At 40.0% G+C, this 22,541-nt stretch overlaps 1 protein-coding gene across 1 annotated transcript in view; it reads left to right on the forward strand.

Annotated features, from left to right (window-relative positions):
• trps1 (trichorhinophalangeal syndrome I) overlaps positions 1-22,541 on the forward strand; it is a 104,552-nt gene that overhangs the window by 12,492 nt on the left and 69,519 nt on the right. The window contains exon 2 of the mRNA XM_063899828.1: positions 6,021-6,528. Within this exon, the coding sequence (XP_063755898.1) occupies positions 6,516-6,528 (13 nt within the window). The 5' untranslated portion in view covers positions 6,021-6,515. The remainder of the gene's footprint in view (positions 1-6,020; positions 6,529-22,541) is intronic.

Raw genomic sequence — 22,541 nt, forward strand, 5'->3', positions numbered from 1 at the left:
TTGTCTTGCGGGTGTGTGACAGTATGTGCACAGTGTATCAGCATGTCTGCAGATGTGTGTGTGTGTGACTGACGTAATGTGTGAGCTTACCCCGACAGAGACACACCGAACCGTGACACACACACACACACACACACGTACAATGCGGTGTGTGTACGTGTTTGTGTTTAAAATAATCAGATGTGCTTGGCAAACTTGTGAGCTGTATGTTTGGAAGTGTGTGTTTCTGGCATAGCTGTAGTTTGTTTTCCGTCTTTTGGGGGGAAAGACAGCTAGCAAGCGTCAACAATCAACGTGTTGATTTATGCGGCTACTAGTTCCTTCCATTACGCCTACAACTACCACTGAAGCAAAGTTTGTTCTCCATTATTTTTTTTTGTTGATGTATTAGAGTCTTAGCCACGGAGAGCAAGGTCAAAATCAACGGTCCCGTGTTGATTTATGCAGCTCCTGGTTTCCTGCTACTATCGTACATCATGGCGGGATGTTCACACCGTTCATGCAGGCAAATGTGAATACTGTCGTGACTGTGGTGGCAAACATTTTCTTCTACCTCCCACATCTGAAGGAACATTTTCTATTCATGTTTACTCCTAATCCTAACAGCTTTGATACATATTCAGTGATTTGTTTTGTTTCATTGCCAAACTTTTATACTGTTTTCTTAACTGAAAAATGTCAGAGCCTCTTCAGATGTGCACTTTTTTAAATATAGCTTTAATTCAACTTTAGCTATAGATTGAAAATGGCAAAAAGGGGCCAATTTAAGCTGTTATTTTAGATTTTGTTGTTTAAGGGTCTAATTTGTCATAGAAATAACCCAAAATGAGTAAGAATTCTTGGTGGCTGCCTTGTTGACATATTTTTTAGAGACTAAATAGACTATTACAGGATTGTGTCACCAAACCAAAATGTTGATTAAATCTAAATCTAAAAATGTACAGGTCTGTAAGTCTTAGTTTCTTTAAAAAAAGCAGAGATGTGTTCATAATTATCTCAGAAATAAGTCATTCAGCATCAGTACTACCAATTAGTTGACTAATGGACTAAGCGAAAACATATTTGAGTATTGGGAAAGATGCCTTCAGATCTAGTAGCCAATTTCCAATAGTAAGCCTCAGTTCACACTCCACAGGAAGAAGTGTGCTCATTCCTTTGATTGTGTCATGTGCGCAAAGAGGAACATGTTTTTTTTAACAGGGAAGTGACAGTGTCAGTAGCTTGCACGTGCGTCTGTGTCATAGAATTTGAAAGCTCTGGGCGTCTCTTACAGTAATAAAAAGAAAGACCACTCCCTTATCTTAAAACAGCGCTAGAAAGATCTGATTATTCAAGGTTTCCGATTAATGTTGTTTTACTGTTATGACAACAAACCTAATGGAGGAGTTTCTGCTTCTGTCTATTGTTGTTTTTAGGAAATTCTCACACAGGATGAGCTGGAACTAAGGAGTAAAAGCCTATTTGTTTAAAAATGGACAAACATTACGGAATTCTCTGATGGGTAAATTGATTAATTGACTATTTATTTAGCTAAAAATGAATTCAACTGGGAATTTGAGTCATCAGTCAAAAGGAATTTGTTTTGAAATATTCTGTGTGACATAGACAGTCATCAGTACAGCCGTTTGATGCGGACATCAGCAGTTAGTATCAGCTGCTTACAGTGCGCTCGGCTTTCTGACATGTCCTCCGCTGGGAGCTATCACGTTAGTATTTTCTAGCCAAGGTATAAAAACTGTATTGTTAAAATGTTTTTCTTTCCCATCAGTCCACATAACAGAAAGCTGTCATAACATAGGAGCTGTCACTGACTGAATATTGGTCGCACCTTTGGGGTTACCAAGATATAGGAATGTCTTTTTAAAGAGAATAGACGATTTTCACATCCGGATAAAGCCCTTTTTTTGGTGAAACAATACAAGACCAAGATTCTTTCCTCCCTTATCTTTAATTTTAACCTCATGATGTAAATTTCAAGCTAAATTTGTGAACATTGTAAAGGCTCCTGGTTTTTTCTTAGCATACTCAAAGGAACAATGAATAACAGATGTATCTTCTTTTCCTGTTCGCCTGCTCTCTTGTCTCTTCTTCAGGGTTTGATGTTAAAAAAAGAGACCTCCCCAAAGTTTAACTTCAATTTAGTCTTCCTGTTTTGTTTACCACTCAACATAAAACAAAAAACAATTAATAGTTTTTAGAACATCTTTAATATGTTTAATATTTGCTAATGTACATTTTCCATTCTCAAGCAAACTCAAAGCAACGATCACTTTCAGATACAGAAATGAACTATTGTAATCTTGTTGCTTTCAGATACAGCTTTGCTTTCAATATTTTATTTCTGTGTTCAATTGCTCTAAGCTAAATTAGATCATTTTAGAAATCTGATAAACAATCTACTCTCAAATTCTGTCTGTCTACTTGTGATATCTGATTTTCTCTCCGTCTTGAATGTTTCTTAAAACTGTTGAGCATTACGCTCCAGATCTTTAATGTGCAAACAATGAAAACAACTGAATAAACCTATTATTTTCATATGCAGCGTTTGAACAAACAGTGTGGTTTCCTGTCTGTCCAATGAGTAATGGATGGAATGTGGATCTTAACTGACATCTAAAAACAAACCAACAAGCATCAGAGAAAAGTCTCTTTTATCTGCCGTTTCTGTTTGCTGATCTGTCTTTTGTATCGATAAAAGATAAAGTTTAATTAGCACATGGGAAGACCCATTTTGTGTATTTGGAATCCAAACAGCAAAACTGACTAAAATAATCTATTTCAGATGGAAGGGTTGAGTTGAATATGAAACAATGTGCTCTTTGTGCTTTAATTGGTGGAACATGGAGTTAAACTCTGTCGACATCACATTTAAAACGCAGTGCGATCAAAAAGGTCTTACAAAGACAACAATTTCCCCGTGCACAGAGGGGAAAAATAACTGAAAGATGAGAAAAGAAACATGTATAATTAGTTTGACCACCATGTCATTTGAAACGGCATTAGCAATAACGAATCAGAAAACAATAAAAGATCAGTATAAAGATAAATTAAAGGGCTTGCTTTTCATGGTCAAAATGATTGATAATGAATTTTAAGGTTGTCAGTGTGGATGCACTTTATGTGTGATGTGTGTTTTGGATGCATGCAAACATGTCTGTGTGTGTGTGTGTGTGAGCGAGGGAGAGTTAGTGAGTGGGTATTTGTGTGTAATCATGTACGTCAGGCCGTCATGAATGGTGTGTTTGAGACAGAGCGGAGTGTGGAGTTCCTCGGGCTGGACCAAATTGGAAACAGAAAAACAAACATTCCCTAGGAACCCCCACACTCCATAAACTCCACCCCCCTCGTCTACCGGCTAGTGGCGCAGTCCAACCTGTCTGGGACAATGTAACGGTCTATAGTCGGACCGGACCACACACATTCGTGGAGGGGGGTCTGAGCGCAGGGGGAGGCGGTGGTTGTGGTGATGGGGAGAGCTGCAGGGGGGGGTTCTCAGCCATAATGACAGTTGGCAAAACAGACAGAAGAAGCATAAGAAAATGACAGGGAGCTCAGTGATGGATGCATGGGAAAGATGGAAGAGAGGAAAAATGAGACGCAGAGTTAAAAGTTGATGGACGTGCGATGTGGAAATGAGGGTTGTAACAGTGAGAGACGGGGAATGAAAAAAAAGAGAAGTCATTGTGCAGAAAATAAAGAAAAAGAGGATAAGGAGAAAAACAGAGGGGCAGGGAAAGAGTGATTGAGTAAATGAGTAAGCAGCAGCTCCACTGAGTCAGAGCTCCACAGGGAAAATATTCAGTCACACTCGCTCTTTAAGAAAAAGAAAACTTCTCTCCCTTTTTTTATTCCTGTTGTGAGTACTGCTAATGAGTAAGTCTCCCTCCAGTTGTTCTTTTTTCTTTCTTTGGTTATTGAAGAAAGCTTTGCTCCTTTCTCTCTGCTGCTAATGCGCAGCAGCTAATGCTATTATGTGGTTCAATCCTGTAATAACCGGAAGCCTGTGTTATGTGATCAGTAGCAAAACATCAAAATGAAGGAGTTTGTATGTGTGCATTTCTGTGTTTGCATGCAGTGTGTGAACATTCATCTATGAACTTTGAAGCAGTGAAATACCAGATCTCTCATGATCATAGTCTCGAAAACACTGTTTTAACATACTGTTTCAAGATGGGAGGAACTTCTTTAAATGACTCATAATTCTACAAATGACTCATAATTTGCCTTACTTGTATAGCCAGTAATCTTGTTTTTGTCTTTTCCTTTAAAATAGCACATAATAAAATAATGACACACAGTCCAATGGCTGGTATGTTCATTTTCTATCCATAGTCCCAACTAGAACTGCATGTGGAGGGCGACACTGGAGCAGGTAAACCACTTAACAGGTATCCTGGGATATTAAGAATAACAGCCATTAATTTGGCTTTATGTCAGCTCTTTCAATTGCTTGTTTTCTTTTATATGTGAAGTCAATAAGTGATAGGGCTACTTTAAATAGACAATATAAAATGTGCAGCCTCGGAAAAACAAGAAGACAAAACAGTGTCTTTATTAGCAAGGAAGAAACCAGTTCCAAATATAGACGGCTCTGGTGTGTGTGTGTGTGTGTGTGTGTGTGTGTGTGTGTGTGTGTGTGTGTGTGTGTGTGTGTGTGTGTGTGTGTGTGTGTGTGTGTGTGTGTGTGTGTGTGTGTGTGTGTGTGTGTGTGTGTGTGTGTGTGTGTGTGTGTGTGTGTGTGTGTGTGTGTGTGTGTGTGTGTGTGTGTGTGTGTGTGTGTGTGTGTGTGTGTGTGTGTGTGTGTGTGTGTGCGTATAGATTTCTGTCTGTCACACACCTACATGCGCGCACACACTAGTGAGACTGACCCGAGGAAACGGCTTGTGTAAGTACAGACTCAGATTTAGATTTGCGGTGAGAGGGAGAAAGAAGCAAGATGGATGGAAAGAAGAAGAAGGGGTGGCACACAGAAAGAGAGAGAGAGAGAGAGGAGTGGTACAGGCAGAGAGGGTGGGGTGATTTTTGTGGTTGGGGCAACAAAAGGGGGAACTGAGAACTGGAGAGTCTAACATTTAACACTACAATTACCAAATAAAGAAAGTCAGATTGTCGACGGTCACAGCCTCTGGGTATTTGATATCCGAATTATAATTTTTTCAACAATACTTAAATAATTCTCATTGATGGCTGCTTTGTTCTGATCCATAAGGCAATCCATATTGAAATACAATGAGTAATTATTATACAAATGCAGAGAAAGATAGAAAATGAATGCTGGTGCAACAGGTTGTAACTACAGACTCTTAATCGTGTGAATTAACTGCTTGTGCTATTATTATTGTCAACAAAACTGTACTTAACACAAAATTTGAAGTATTTTTAGCTGACCTAGATTGTTTCTACTACCACAGTATGTGTTTTATAGATACTTGCTCTTAGAATGAACCAAAGTCTATAATGTTCCCACCCTTTAACATGCAGACACAGGCTTGTTACAAAGAGGCATTTGATATTAATTGAACTTCCTTGAGTGTGGCCTTGCTCTCATGCTTTTAAAAATAGACAGATGGTTTGCAGCTTTCAAACACATTCCTTCTCTTAATTGCAGATTTTAGGAAAATAAGGTTTCCTAATTTGAAAAAGGACGGTTGTGCTTTCCCTTGTCAATGACTCACAAATGTTGTTTGTCTTACAATACATAATCAGTGGCTTAGTTTCTCCTGGGGCCTTAAAACAAGCTTCACATGTGAAGGGCGTTGTCAGCTGTCAGCTATGGTGATAAAGCAAAATTGGTACAATTAGAGACTTTGCCTGGCTGGGGTCTCAACAGGGCACTACATAGTTTTCTGTGCATTGTGCACCTTTGATCTGTCAGTCAATTTGGATGTCTAAACTGTGGACAAAATTGTTTCCCGCCCACGTAAAACATGACGAAATGTGTGAAGCCTGGCTCAGGTATATTGCTGTAAATGTCGCCGATGTGCTTGTTTCTAACTTTTGGTCTTTCTGTCATTTTCCAGGTTCTAAAGGTGATTGTGGACTCTGACAACCGTGACTGAGGGCTTAAACCAGATCCATAAGAAAAAGAAAGAAAAAAAAAACCGGGCAGATAAAAAGGCAACCTGCACAGTTCTCCCTAAACGGATCTACTCGATAACTCAAAGCTGCGTTGCCCAGCTGTTAAGCATAAGAGGAGCCACAGCCCCGCAGCAAAGGTAGCCGTTGCTACGTGGAGTGTAAGACCTTCTTAAACAAAAGTCAAAGAAGTTGAAACTTTTTTGCTCTGATGTTGACGGACCTGTGTGGAGTTGGGTGGACCTAATAGAGAAATGGAGGGTTATTAGTTTGGGCCTGCCGTCTGGTTTCTGCTTCTTATTACCGTGTGGAGTACAGAGGGCCAGTAGGCGGACTGTTTGCTGCTGCTGGACGGACCGGCACGGCGCTGGGTCTAAACGAGCCGCTTCCACAGAGCTGATGCCAAGGCCAGGAGTCAGCCATGATGTTTTTATAACCTGATGATCAGCAGAGGTAAGACAAAAAGATTTAAGTCCAGTTTTCTTTTTTGTGAATCCCTTAATAATAAGCTTAATGAATGTAATAGTCATACATATTTATTCTCAATGATATGGTATCCACCAGAAGGATTATACATCATAAATCATTTATAGAAAGTTATAATTAAAATAATTATTAATGCCTTTACTGTGTATGAAATACAAAATGATGTGTAACTCAACATCATATCATTTTTAAATACCAGGTTTATGCTTTAGTAAAATTCAGTCGTTACAGGTGGGATCATATCCCTTTTTTTGTATTGAAAATATTCTTTATCTTTGGTCATTAGTTTCAGGTGTTCTTTTATGAACAAGGTCTTAGAGTAATTATTATTATTATTTTTGTAAAATCAATCAAATTATTAATCCTAGACATCTAAGTTAATTTTAGCATTTTTCTCTGATTTCTGTAGAATATCTTACAACTTAACCTTCTATCCGTTGTCTTACACAATATAGTTCTGTTTGTTGTTTGTTTATAGTCATCTAAGTTTTAGTGAAAAAACAACAAATAAACATAAAACAAGATGCCTCAATTGTTGAGCTGAGAGATAAAAGCTTTGATAAACATCTCTTCCCTTCAGAACTTTATCGTCTCGTGTTGCTCGGTAGAGCGGCGTTATTTCCTTTAGCGGGTACAGGGGGTAATTTACTGAGAGTAAACAACTGCTGATATAATGGCGTTTATGCAGAGCAACGGTTCTGTGACAAACATTATGAAAAACTGCTCTTAGTCATCACTCTCGGAGGAAGTGACTGTGTGTTAGCTGCTGCACTCGTGAGGGTGGAAAACTGTTTGCATGATTATTATCCAGTGAAGAATGACTTTGACATTATGGAGCAATTGACTCTGAGCCAAACATTACCTGCTCGTCCATCGTGCTTAAATCGCTGCACCCGGTTCAGTAAACCTCATTAGGGACAGAGCTCATTAGATCCCTACACTCTGTAAAGTTTAGTGCTTGCAACTTGGTCAGCTGTTTTAATTGGCAGGGTAGGATCACATGTACATAAAGCAAAATATGTAAGTAATTGTTAGCAGCCGTGTGTTGTTAAGAAAACCTCACTGACAAAACTGTGTGGATTTTTTCCAACTTCACCTGCAGGGGTAGTCATGTAGATACATGTCCAGAGGTAGTGAACTTATCTGATTGGAAATGGTGATTTTGGGCCTGCAATCACAGCATGGTGACGATAAACTAGAAGCATATTGTGGCCGGCAATTAAAAGTAGAGCTTTATTTTAACAGTGAAAAGAAATCAATCGTTTCACGACAACTTAAATGCTTGAATTGAACAGCCCAGCGTCTCTGCTGCTGCGTGCATTCATGCATTCAAACCAGCTTCTACAGTGCAGGAAATGCATATACATACAATTGAGGTTATTATGTAAGAGTGTGCACAAAGCTGCTGTGGTTTGTGGTGTATAGTATGTTATAACTATAGCTGTGTGAATATTCAATGGGCCTGTAGAAAAACTTCATATTTCAGACTGTCTGCTATATTTGTATGCGCTATATCCTGTATACTGAATAATGTTTACTCTTTACTTGTGAGTGTGTATGTTGTGAGTGAGTGCTGGATGATATGTATGTGTGTTTTGTGTGTGTGTGTGTGTGTGTGTGTGTGTGTGTGGGGGGGGAGAGAGAGAGAGACAGAGCTTGAGTTTGTAAAGTTCACTCTAGTGATGTGTCGCATGATGTACTTTAACCACACCATAACTTGCTAGATAAGGTATATATACAGTTAAGTTGTGCATTGCAGCCACACGCATCCACCCACACATACACACAATTTGTTTGTGACTGATTCACTTTTGTTTCCCTCCGTCATCAGTTGTACACACCTGTGTCACCACACACACTGAAGCGCTCTGTCTGTTTCCTTTCTTTTTCTCCCACACACACACACACACACACACACACACTCATGCTCTTTTTTTTTTCTTGCTGCCTCTGCACTTTTCATGTTTCTGCCGAAAAATAAATCGTGGAAATGTCCACTTAACAAAAATAAAAATGGATATAATGCAAAATAACTGGGGTATTGTTTCTTGAAGGAGATGCTGTTTAGTTTGACAAATACATTTAATCTAATATATTTTGGGATGGGGACAGAAGAGGATATTTATTATTATCTATGTTCTGTGTAAAACTAACTTTAAGGTTATTAGGAATACATGGGACTTTTTTTTTGTCAATTGAACAAACCCTTTAAGAGTAATAGCAAGAAGCTTAATTGGGTTTACTTTGTGTTCTTACTCATCATGATCACTCTCAGTTTGTTTCTTCAAAGCTGCCTTTATTTTAGCATTCTAAGGCTGTTTTTTCTCTATACAAATTATTGCAAGCTTGAGTATATGGTCCAGGGTCTGTTGTGAATATGAGCGCGGGAACATATATATGTGTATGTGTGTGTGTGTGTGTGTGTGTGTGTGTGTGTTTATGTATGTTTTTCATTATGTGGTGCGGTGGCTGTGCTTGGTGATGCTGTTCAGCAGGGCGGATTGCTTTGAGCTGCTTGATGCTCTTAGCTGTGGTCTGTTTGTGTGTGGGTCCAACTGTGTCTATGCATGTGTATCCCATGTTTGCATGCCTTCAGCTGTGTATACACACATGTGCTTGAATGCACGCTTGTTTGTACATGTGTGTGTTGTGGTTCTGTAGTCTTTGAGGTTCTCGAACAAGTCAGATTTGTTAAAAAAAATGTCAGCGTTTTTGAAAACTGAGGAATTTTGAGTAGAGACAATTCAGTCAGGCACACAAGCAAGTTTGACTCGCATGCTACACAACACAAACACACTTACACACACGCTACTCAAACAATCAGGAGTTTATATGTGATGTGATCTAGTGCCCCACAATTGAGTTTAGCTCCTCTGAGAAAGTGAATCCATATGCGTTCTTTTTTCTTTCCTGTTGGTAAATGTTGTTTTTTCTACTTTATTCTTCTCAATGTCGAACTGGATCTTCCTTACACACAATTAGGACACAGTTCCAAATGGTTCAGTGGAAAATGCCATTTTCTGTAGTGTATGTAAGAGTATACATGAACAACCTGTTGACCAATTGTGTGCAAATGGGTATCATTGTGTGGCTAATGAGCTCATCTTTCTTACAAATTTACAGCAGGATGTACCTCTATTAACACACACACACACACACACACACACACACACACACACACACACACACACACACACACACACACACACACACACACACAGGTGCACAAACACAGCAGGTTTTTCTCTGTTTGTCCCCCAAATCCCAAACAACAATGTATTATAAATAATTCCAATTAAGGCTTATTAATTATGCCGACAAAGATTAATAAACGAGGTGTCACCAGCTGTCATGGCAATTAATGACTTAATTTGCTGGTTTGTTAATGATCCACTTGTTTAAAGGGCATAGAATCAATCAAAGATCAAAGTGACAGGTGTGTGTGTGTGTGTGTGTGTGTGTGTGTGTGTGTGTGTGTGTGTGTGTGTGTGTGTGTGTGTGTGTGTGTGTGTGTGTGTGTGTGTGTGTGTGTGTGTGTGTGTGTGTGTGTGTGTGTGTGTGTGTGTGTGTGTGTGTGTGTGTGTGTGTGTGTGTGTGTGTGTGTGTGTGTGTGTGTGTGTGTGTGTGTGTGTGTGTGTGTGTGTGTGTGTGTGTGTGTGTGTGTGTGTGTGTGTTTGTGGCTCTGTATGGGTTTCTGTGAGATCTATTTGTCTGTTTACAGAAATTGTAAACAGACAAATAAAAGTGTGAAATTGAGACAGCAGACTTTGTTGTGTAGATACCCTTTTAGTTTTCTCCACCAGGTATATAAAGAACCACCTTCCAAATCCTCCGCTTGGTTTACACCAAACAGAGTTGTCATGCTTTCAGCAACTGAAGAAACAGTTGTTGACCTTTAACAACAAACAGCAGTGAGGCATGTTCATCACTTTATGTAATTTTGGTGCTCATATTTATTAGACGGATGGAAGTGAAGCGTCAGACTTAGAACAGTTCAAATGTTGTGCAAAAAAGGTCAATTGGCTAAAATCAAACCAGCGACATTGCAACTATATGTGAGATGCACTGTAACCCGTCATTTGCAGAGGTTTTTGTGGGTTTGGCTCAGTTGGGTTTCTGGGTTTTTTGGACAGTGTGTTGCATGTTAGTACCTGTGCAGAGTAGAACAAATCCCTAATTAACTTGTCAATCTATGCTGAGGAGTTTATTGTAGTAGTAAAATTTGCCCCACCCAACAACGTCTTTACCTCAGCAGAATCATGCCAAATTCATGTTGAATGACTTTACCTTGATCCACGTCCATGGGGCGCCGATGTCCCAAAGCTTTCTACAGTAATACTAATTGGAGCTCATTCTTCAAGTTTACAGCCGCAAACTTTGTCAAACCTGGCAACCGTATATGGACCAGGCCTGCTTCATATTTGGATGGAACAGTCAACTAAGTGTTGGACTCTATGCGCAGACACTCAGCGAAGTCCACCAAACTTGGCTTATGATTTGCTCAGTGATTTATATTCAGTGTGTATAATGTTGCAGGGGCTTGTTAGCCAATATTAGCCTCCAGCTGTCATACAGTATAGCCAGATTTATTAAAGGCACCACTCTAATGAAGGACAATGGTATATACCACACAATTTCTTTCCTGACCCATAGTGAATGAAAAAGAAAAATAGGTGTTAATAACTAGTGGTTATATTTCTATTTAAAACTTAACATTATCCTTTTTTGTATAAAGAAGTGTATTGAGAAGTTGCTATGGCTGTAAGCAAACTGTGGGAAACCTTTGAGCCTGAGCACTGCGTCCCTTTAACCCAGCTCTCACAGCAGCAGAAATTTTATTGAACGTGCTCTCTTAAACACCTCTGGAATTCACTCTCTCCTCTTACTTACCTGTTCAGTTTGAACATGGGGACAACTTTAAAAAGCCAAAACTAATTGGCATTTGTTGGCCACTCATTTTCCACCACTGGTTTTAGGGATGCTTCTTTGTCCAGCATTGCGACAAAAAATCCATTAATCTGATCAACAAAGGTAACAGGGCAAATCATTGGCAATGGACCCAATCTAGTTTTTCTGAACCTCTTAAATTATGTCAGTTTCTGTTGGGTTAAAAGCCATTAATCACATTATGTTAACAACTGACCACATAGCAAACGGGAGGACAGAGCCCAGTAAATGTACCACAGAATGATGCTGCAAGCCTGTTCCGTGTGTGTGTGTGTGTGTGTCTCCTTGTGTGTGAGGTAGAGGAGTCTTTGTGACGTATGTGGATCTATAGAAGTGACTCCAATACAGTTATGTTTTGCTGATGGAAAAATGTAGTGCCACATTCGTAATGACACACATTCGTAATGACACACATCTTTGCTTATGACAAGTTAAGGATTCCTTTTTTGTAAATGACTGACACTCACTTATTAATACTTGTACTCCCTATACATTTGTCTGTCTGCATTTTTGTAAGCGCTTCCCGGGCCATTAAACCTGCGTATGTGTCACTACTTGCTCCCACAAACTGTGCTACACCCATTCACCTCCAGATTTACTCTTCAAGGATGTCTGCTTGTGTGTGAGGCTCCATTTTCTGCGTTTGTGTGTATGCAGCTTGCGTGTGTCTCTGTGGGTGTGCGTAAATGTGGGTGTGTGTTTTTTGTTCAGTTTGGCTACAACACACTGTTATAGCCAAGTGAACAAGTGTTAACAAGCTTTGTGCAGACTGTATTTATTTAATCCATATGCTGGTGAGCTATACAGCTGTGTGCTGCTCCTGGTATGTCTGGAAGGAAAAATCACTCTGCAGACACAGCCTCGTCTGAGGTGCAGAGATTATTGCCAAGTCGGCTCGAATGTGGCTGCTTAGTTTGACAAAAACTCATACTGTGATCTTTTTTTGCAAAAGAGCACTTTGCTGATATTTAAAATGGTCTATATTAGTCGTAGGGATGACATGCCTTTACCATCAGTACTTGCAAATGTTATCTTAATCACTTTAGAAAATAACACTATTCACTTACAATTCATGACTTCAACAGTTTGACTCGGATCAGCCAGCTTCCAATTATACCTGCACAGTTGCTGTTATGGGCTACGTCATATGTTGTCAGAATCTATGAAGATTTTAGCCTGCCAGAATCCACTGCTGAGGAAAGGAAACAAAGACATGCAGAGGCTGCTGCTGACAGTTGTTCGCCAGATCGGCAGCACCAGTTCACCTACCCGAGACGATAAAGACGGAGCTGCTGGGAGCTGACATGCTAGTGGCTAGCAGCTAGCAGCCAGCACAACAAGCTAAAGCAGCCAGAACCACACAACCTGCCAGAACAACACAAACAGAGGAGCAGGGGGCTTACAGATAGTTCCAAATGGTTGTTTTTTTTAGATCCAGGAGCCCACCAAATCCAAATGCAAGCTAGGCTATCACCATGCTGCAGTGAGTTTCACAATACACCGCTGCATGTGTTTCACTCTGCTGCCAATGCCAGCGCAGAGGGAAGGCTGGTGTGTGGAACAATGTGGGCACAAAACCGTCCTTGAAACTAAGCAGGAGGAAACGGGCATTGCCAAAAGGAACAAGAGAGGTGTTGAATGAGGTGATCAAAAATATGAGGTTGTGTTAACTACTCCCTTTGTTGTTTTACCTCAACTTCATACAACATGTTGGGGAATATTTTGCTTGGGTATCTAACCTTTGAAGCACACCACAGGCATAGGTCTACGGCCTTGGGATATTGTTGCTATCTCTCTTAAGGAGAAGCAGCTCAAGCTCTTTGTTGTTACCAGTTCATATTTTAGTTTGTTTGTGGTCCTCTTGGAGTCCTTCTTATCTGATGTAGGACCCACTGGCGTACATTTTTTGATGACGGACAACAGTTTGAGTTAGATGTAGTGCCCTGTTTGTTTCGTCTTGTTAATGAATAATGATTATACACTCTGAACTGGTTCAAACCTACGACTACGGAAGAGTTTTCAAGAACTGGTCGGGCAACCGCTGTGTCCCCTCATGGCTGTGGCACACGTCTTGTCAATTCTCCAGCCGTAACTTCATAATAAACCTTCAGTGTTTGTGCGATGCCCCTGTGGGTTTATCTGGAGTCCCAGCTCTCCTGTGTTCTCATTGTGTTTCGATTCCATTGCTCCAGAAGCTTCCATTACACAACATACTGCACATATTGATATTAAAAAAAAAGTTTATAACCTATGCAGTAAGCTATCCGAAAAGAAAATGCTGTACTTAAATATCTATCTTTCTACACTTTGCTCTGGCTTTAACATTTAGGTAAAGCTGATTAATATGAATTGGATGCTTTTGCCGACATCCCAAAAGTACACAGTTTGTGAAAAAACGACCTTTTGGCTGTAACCTTTACATTTTACTGTCTCCTCTTAGGAAAGGATGTGAGATGACTCTATGTTGCTCTCTTCCTCTGCATAATGTCTTTCACAAGTCATGTATTGGGTCTTAGTGAATCAGAGCTGAGTAAGTCGACCTGGTAAATCGGAAGTTCGTAGCTCCAGCTGCTGCTTTGATTCCCTCTGATATGTTTGACTGCAATAACAAACACTTTTGAATCCTTTCAAAGCCAATTGTCAGTAATGAAACCTGAATTGTTCCATACTGCTATGTCTTTTGGAGGACCAGCTGTATGTTTGACTATAAGAGGAAAAAGGGATGTTGGGAGATTGGCAGAGAAGATCTAATTACTTTCACAGAAAATAAATAAAGTTACCACTGAAAGATTAGACAATAATTTTCTCTCAAGGCAAATATTACTTTTCAGTATTTACAAAAGCATTGGCAGGGACATATTGATCCAAATACTAAGTAACACAGCACTGTATTGGAGAAGGAGACAGAGAGAGATACAATAATCAATCGCTATCAGGTTTATGTTATAATGATCTCAAGGCAGATTTAATAAGGAAGTATCTGTGTTTTGTTTAGTTAAGATTCACCTAAGTTCGGCATGCAATCTGCTTAACAACCGCTGCCATTGTCATCATATGAATTTGCTTCGATGCATATGTTTATATTGTATCGTTGGTTAAAGGTTAGCATTTTCGGATGATGGCAGACCAGGGTAAAACTGCAATGTATGCTCTTTATTTATTTATGTTTTTTTGGCCCCGGCAGCAATACTTTCTCAGTCAATTGTACAGTAGTTTTATTATTGGTAAATGTCATATCAGTAGCCATAGCCAATCACTTCTGGTCTAAAACATATCTTCTGCTGACTGTGATGTATCCTCGGCACATATATTTTACTCTACCGAAGTAAAGCAGGTGTTGATAGACATGCCATTTAACTTTATTTTCATTGGGTTCTTTTGATAGCACCCATGTCTGAGGCCAAAAAAGTGAAATATTAGCAGTCATATTAGCCAGCATACTTGGTCGCTCCAATCTCTGGTCCTGAAGACTTCCAACTTTATGCAGACATCTGCTTAACGGAGCAGATTTACAACCACCTCTGATGGAATATTAAGTTGAATACCAACTTTTAGGCTGGGGAAAATAACTAACCTCTTTAATGGATGTGTGTGTGTGTGTGTGTGTGTGTGTGTGTGTGTGTGTGTGTGTGTGTGTGTGTGTGTGTGTGTGTGTGTGTGTGTGTGTGTGTGTGTGTGTGTGTGTGTGTGTGTGTGTGTGTGTGTGTGTGTGTGTGTGTGTGTGTGTGTGTGTGTGTGTGTGTGTGTGTGTGTGTGTGTGTGTGTGTGTGTGTGTGTGTGTGTGTGTGTGTGTGTGTGTGTGTGTGTGTGTGTGTGTGTGGTAATCTCTATGGCAGGTTCTTTGCCATTAGTGCCCCACTGAACAAGGCGGCAATTCATTCAGCAGGTTTAACTATGTGTTGTGTGTGTGTGTGTATGAGAGAGAGAAGGAGAGAGATTCCATGTATGTGTGTGTAGGGCAGTGAGGCAGGTTTCTAAGTGCAGAGTGTGTGTTGTTTTTAGAGAATTGTTTCCGTGCGCCTGTCTGCACCATATGGCCCAATGTGGAAAAAGGCCCCTTTAGGGTTCTGTGTGTATGGGAATATGTATGTGTGTGAGTGTGTTCGTGTGTATGTACAGTGGTCTGGTCTGCTCTGGGTGAAGCTGTAAAAACAAAAAAAAGTCTGAGAAAAAAGGAGTGAAAAGAGACTACATTGAAATAGTGATGTCAAGGACATATGGACAGTGTTACAGTTTGGTTCTGATAAGGGTGTGTTTCTTTTATTTTTCTCTTTGCTAATTGCTTGTGTGTTTAATTGGCAAGTCAATCCAATGATCACTTTGACATTTTACTTCAATAATTACTTTCTTTTCAGCAGTTGTTTTTCACCACTTCTCTTGTGTTTTAATTCGCTCTTTTTGAATTGTTCTGAAATGGGTGAAAGCGATCACTTTATTTTCCCCCAGTAATCACTTTGTTTTCTCTTGTTTTTCATTTGTCTGTTATGTTTTTCGCTTGTCGTTTATTTTGTCTAATTGGCGTAAACCTCAGGGCTGTGGTAATGACTTCTGAGGTTAACGAGCTTCTGCTAACAATCACTCACTAACAGACACGCACGCACGCACGCACGCACACTCATGCATGCACGCAATCACATGCATTCTCAATTTAACATGTATATACAATGTACACAGATGTAAGCATACACCTGCAAACAAACACAGTCATGTAAGGATGTACACACACTGAAAGGCATGCACGCAAACACACTTGTACACACAGTTAAGATGGCCTTATAAAATCTGCAAGCATTGACATTATCGCAAGAAACCTGTCAAATGTGATTCATTAAGCTTGCTTACAGCTTCACTTTGAGCGTTGGAACTGAAGTTAAGGGGCATTTGCATGGAAAAAAACCCCAATTAAACCCCAGTGTGACATTTTAATAAATAACGTTTATGTGCCGGCTTTTTCTCTAATATGCAGAAAACATCTACACCTTCATTCTGAAATACCTTTGGCCACATAATCAAGTTAGAAAGAAAAATGTTGCTGTCTTGGGGAATGTATGAGCTCCAATTAATTTTCAACCATGGATAGAGGGCCTATTGGTTGAGAAAAAAGGAAGAGAGAGCTAGTTCTTTGAGTTTCAAACCACTTTTAAGTTCCTATTTACAACCAGTACATTAACTCCCTCATAAAACCTACTTTACTTTATTAAATGAAAGCTGTCAGCATAATACAATAGACCGTTATCATGTTGTATTTTCAGCAGTTTTAAATGACATGTTGCAAAACCGTTTTCAATCTCTACATGATGAAATACTTACTGTTACACAGCGAAAAACCTTGGCTATATTTAAAACGAAGTTGATGCCATTTTGCTGGTGTATGACCACTTGAAATACTGGAAGCATTTTGAGTATCACATGAATGAAAGCCATTACTGCTATACTCTTAAGAGGATGCTCTGGAGTAACACAGGTGTCTACTGCATCAAACTGGTCAAACTTCCCTTACATCCAGCAAGAGATTAAAGTTTTTGAGACATATAGCTGTGAGGTGGCTTAAATTCCTCTAGGCTTTATTGATAACTCGAGTCGGACTTGAGACCTCACTGCAGTCTCCTGCCTGTTCTCCTAGCGTGAACTCTGCTTTAATCTCACTTTCTCTCTCTCCTGCTCTCTCTGGTATCTTGATATGGTCTGTGTTCTGCCGTGACTTTTAAACATTTACATTTCTGCTTTCAAGTGCTGTTTATACATGGCCCTTATCTGCTATCTAACACACACAACCGCATTCAGACAGGGACGGACGGTGAATCAAACCTTTAGTCGTCCTGACAGCCCGACTGTTGCTATGTCCATAATAGGACTGGAGGAGAGAGGAAGAGGAAGGCTGTAAGAGAAAAGAGTGCCACATGGACAAAAGGAGGGGGAGGGAGATCATTTGCCACCACAGTGTTTGGTGGTGAGGTGAGGTGTGGAGCATTGGTGACTTTTGCTCACAGTTCCTTTTGTGATTCTTTGTAGTGAAATTTCTCTGAGATGGCTTCATCCACCACAGAGCAGCACCCCTGGGACTGCTGGGGATTTGATGTCTTGCTCGAGGACGATAGCAGTGGGGATTCTGACAATCACAGGGGAGATAACTTGGCCTCCTGGTTCTTTAGTCCCTTTGCCAGCCTGCCCTGCTACCCTTGGCTTATGTGCTTGAAAGTTACTTTATCTTGATCAACTCTTGACACTATTTCCAGTGGGGGAAAAAGCCTCTGGGACCAATGGCTCCAACATCTTACTCTGTAGGACAGGACAGGAAAAAGAAATCCACACTTGTACACTATGAATACAGAAGTGGTTGCCCTTAAAAAAAGCAACAGGTTCAGTATAGTCGTCAGCTTCTAATGTGACTTGGAGAAGGTCACTGAGTCCCTACTGGCTCCATTTGGAGTAGAGTTTCAAATCAGACTACTTTTCATCTGATCAGCGAGTGACATGTTACCAGATGGCAAGAAACATAAGAAAATGTGTTTATTCTTAACTCCGTTTGACAGAACTAATCAGTTTTCTTTTATTGGGGAAGGTTTCATTTATCACTTCAGGGAGATGTGCCAATGGCAGCAAGGTATGCGCATGGAGAAGGAGAGATATTGATAGAAAGCCTTGTTACAGTGCAATTATAGCGAGAGTAGAGAGGGGTAATGCATTAACAGAGAGAGAGAGAGAGAGAGAGAGAGAGAGAGAGAGGAAATGACACATAGGTGGAAAGAATCTCATTCCTGCTCCTGTCCCACACTGGCTTACTGTTTCCCGATCTCTGATTTGCACTCTTCACCGTTTACACACACACACACACACACACACACACACACACACACACACACACACACACACACACACACACACACACACACACACACACACACACACACACACACACACACACCATAAGTGAACGGTAATTGAACACCTCTTGTCTGCTTATCTGTCCAAAGAGGTTCAAAGCAAGGATTGGTGGATCGTGTGTGCCTGCGTGCATGTGCCGTCTGATTCTTATCACAGTGTTTGACTCAGAGCTGCTTTTAAGGCAATGAATTCTCATCTCGTTCTGTTTCTGTCTCCCTGTCTCTTCCCTTTTGGGTTGTCTTTTTAAATCTCTCTCTTTCTTTTTCTCTCTGTCTCTCTCTCTCTCTCTCCTGCTCAAATCTCACTTTCATTGTCAATTTTAATTGGAGAGACAGAAGCTGCAACTACAACATGTGACTTATAGATGTTCACTTTACTGTAAAATATTAACTGAAGTATAACACAAACATTAGTAAATATGTCTTGTTTTTTAACTGAGTCCATTCTTATTATCTGTCTGTCTGTTTATCAGTGTGTCCCTTCTTTCTTTCCCACAGCCACAGTTCTTTGTAGGGATTATGCCTGTGTACGCAGCCAGAAACATGCAGAGTTGCAGGTTTGACAGGTTGAAAGATCAACCTATAACTACTTGGCCAACAATGAGAGGAGGAGTTTATAATCTCTTCCATTTCTCTGTCATTTAATAATATACAGTATGTGGCACTTTGGACAGGTTGGGTTGTAATTTTGTGGTCGGCTTTTCCCCCGCAATAGATTAAACCTCAGATGTGAGAGGTTTATTGTAAAAAGCCTTGATCATTTCTGTGTCAATTAACCCCAAAGGATAAACAAGCTAGAATGGTTGTTTATTTGTTTATCTAATGCATACTTTCAGGGCTATGGCTCAAATGCATACAGTGCCTACAATAACACAAAGAAACAATAGGCAATGATTGATGGCAAGTAATAATGCCGAAAGGAAGATGGAGGGGGAAAGCCGATTGTACCTCTGGCTAATTTCCCTGTTGATGCTTATCTATTTTTGACATTTAACAATATGCTTTCTGTGGTTCGGCCCCCGGGGCTATCAAATCTTTTTTCTAACATGCAGAAAACATTTCAGCTGTCAATTACAGTCAACATTGAACAGGGTAAAAATTAAACGGTCTCAGCAGCACACAGAGAGTATGCAGTTTTTTTGTTGTCATTCATCAGCGTCATAGATCAGAGAGATTAGAGAGAAGAATAAAAAGAGATGAAAAGAAGGGGAAGAAAGAAGGCGGGGCCGGGTATAAAATAAGAGATGAAAGGATTTAGGGTGTAGTAACAGCTAGATAAGTTTAAGCCTTAAACTCCATGGGTTTGTGCGCGCCCATGCTTGAATACGTACGTATGCGTGTGGATTCTTAAGGGTGTATCAGCACTTACATGGGTGTGAGAACTAAATATGACATGCCTTTGCTCTTATTGCTGATCCACACCTGAAGCTCTTGTGAATCTTTGACCTACTTAAGGTGTTCTGATCTATTAAAGGTCACATGACTTCAGCACTCCCTTAAAATAAGATACATTCTGATCAAACAGGCCAGCTAGGGAGTGTTAAGCATTGTCTTTTTCGTGTGTGACATCGTCATTATTGTGAGGCCGGGCAAGCTGATAGACAATGCATTCGCGATAATAAAATAAAAAACGTTACCCCAGGAATTCTGCAAATGTCTTTGGAAATCAAATATTGCACAATTTTCTATATCATTGTAATGTTATGTTCCTGTTTTTATAGTCACCTTCCTTAACTTTTACATTTGACAGATTAAGTTGATGGCAGAGACTATTTAAGTAAGCAACAGCCACACCAATAGCTGGTTTGATCATGTATTTAAAAAGGCTCACAGCTTATCACAGCACAGATATCCGAATGTGGTGCTACTCATCCTACATGATGAAATGTGCAGGCTTTCTGTATTAGACAAGTTAGGTCTATTGATGTGTCTGCCCTCAGGTCAGAAGGTAGTAGAAACCAGACTGATGTCAAAGTCAATTTCCACAGCAGGTGTTTACAGGGAGCGCTCTTCAAATACCGCTGTTTGCTCTTTTTTTTCAAGTTATTATCTAAAGTGTATTGCAAAGGGGAGGCCAGTGTCTGCTCCACAATCCACGATTAAGGGTCGATAAAAACTGTCGATATTTCAGTCGGAGGACCCGTGTCAAGACAACATTCCCTGAATAATCGCCACCTTAATCTCGCTTACAAAGCCTCAGCTCCTCTGTCCTCTGTAAAATCATCCAGAGCGCCATGAGACGGATAATCAAGAGGGATCGATTTCACTTTATCGTGTTGAGAATGCAGAATTATGTCAAATCAGGTCAAGGTGCATTCTGTCGCCTTCTTTCTGGGAGTAAGCAGCTGTGCAGTTTGATGTGTAAGCTGCAGTAACACAGTCATTTCAGTTGAACTGTGTTTGGTTGGCAGCTTTTATGCCAGATAACATTAAAAAACAACAACAAGATAAATCAAACTAAACAGACTTTCTTTTGGGGTATGCTTTCAAACAGTCACACTTTTTAACCATAAAAGCCATATGAAAGAGGTCAATCTACTGTTTAGTATTCTATTTGGTGTTGCATTTCATATAAATGTCAGGCAAGTGTAATTTCACTACTATAGCATAATCCATATACTGTGAATTTGCAATGCAACACAAAATTAGTTTACAAAATACTAATACTGTCTATCACAATAAACATAACAAATAAGTCTTTAACTGAATCGTGTGTGTGTGTGTGTGTGTGTGTGTGTGTGTGTGTGTGTGTGTGTGTGTGTGTGTGTGTGTGTGTGTGTGTGTGTGTGTGTGTGTGTGTGTGTGTGTGTGTGTGTGTGTGTGTGTGTGTGTGTGTGTGTGTGTGTGTGTGTGTGTGTGTGTGTGTGTGTGTGTGTGTGTGTGTGAAGGAGCTGTTATCTCAAACATTGATGTCACAACGACCTGCAACTTCCCCTAGCACAGGAAAGCTCACTGTCTGACTGCGAGTGTGTGAGAAGAGGAAAGATGAAAAAGAGTGAGAAAAGCCTGTTTGTGTGGTGGCTAATCTGCAGAGATGGATGTGAGCTTCTACATCACTAACACCGGGGCCACAAAGTAGTACATTAATTAAGATAGATATAATAGAAATAAGATGATTTACCTTGAGCTTCCTCAAAAAAATCTGCTCTTGTAAGAGAGTGATGAAATTCAAAACAAAAACTTCACCCTTTTTGAAAACACTTAAATTCAATGAGACTCGACCCGATAATTTAACTGCATTGTTGTTCTCTGTTTCTTATACACATTATGTAAATTCAAAGTGAATGCTTATACTGTTGCCTTTCTAGTTTAATGCTGTAAAATGAACGCATTGGGATCCTGCATTGCCATTGGCTGTGATCCATGATTATGATTCCATTGCTGGGATTATCCTTATACACATAATTGTGCAGCCCTGTCGGTAATGTGAAATAGTTGTTATTTCTATACTTTTCCGAATTTTTAAATTTGTCTGGCTGGTTTGAATTCAGAATGGGTTTTGTATTAATTCTCTCAGAGCTAGTTGTCTATCTGTAGTTCCTCTGAGCAGGCCAACAGTCTCATAGCCATCCGCCGTGTGTGTGTGTGTGTGTGTGTGTGTGTGTGTGTACTCATGTGCGTGTGTGTATACGTTGGTTGTTATGCGGGATAGAGGAAATGAAAGCTCAGACTGAGCCTCAAGGCTTTCTAAACTGTCTCAGTGCCCATTCACATGTGTGTGTGTGTGTGTGTGTGTGTGTGTGTGCATGTTGCTGTGTGTGTCTTGGGCTGAGGATATCTTCTGCCATTAAAAAAAAAAAGAAGTGTGCCTCAAAAATTTGTAAAGACCACAATCTGTCTCCATCTTTCTTTATTATATGTAGACACACTCAAATGCACATGTGTTTTAAGTGATTGAATCTCAGCATTTCTTGTGAAATATGAGGCAGTCGGCCACCTCCTTCCTCTTTTTTGGTGTGTGTGAGTGTGAATGAAAATGTGTGTATGTCAGTTTTGTGCACGAAAGTGTATGTATTATGTCAAATTGTGAACTAGCCTACATTGTTGATACAGTGTGAAATTGTTGCATACTTTTTTGTACTGTAATTTAATGAGATTTCAAGGAAATATGTATTTTACAGAAATATACAAACGTATATGTTTTTTTTC

This window comes from Eleginops maclovinus, chromosome 13 (genome assembly GCF_036324505.1).
Source record: "Eleginops maclovinus isolate JMC-PN-2008 ecotype Puerto Natales chromosome 13, JC_Emac_rtc_rv5, whole genome shotgun sequence".
Classification (NCBI taxonomy): Eukaryota; Metazoa; Chordata; class Actinopteri; order Perciformes; family Eleginopidae; genus Eleginops; species Eleginops maclovinus.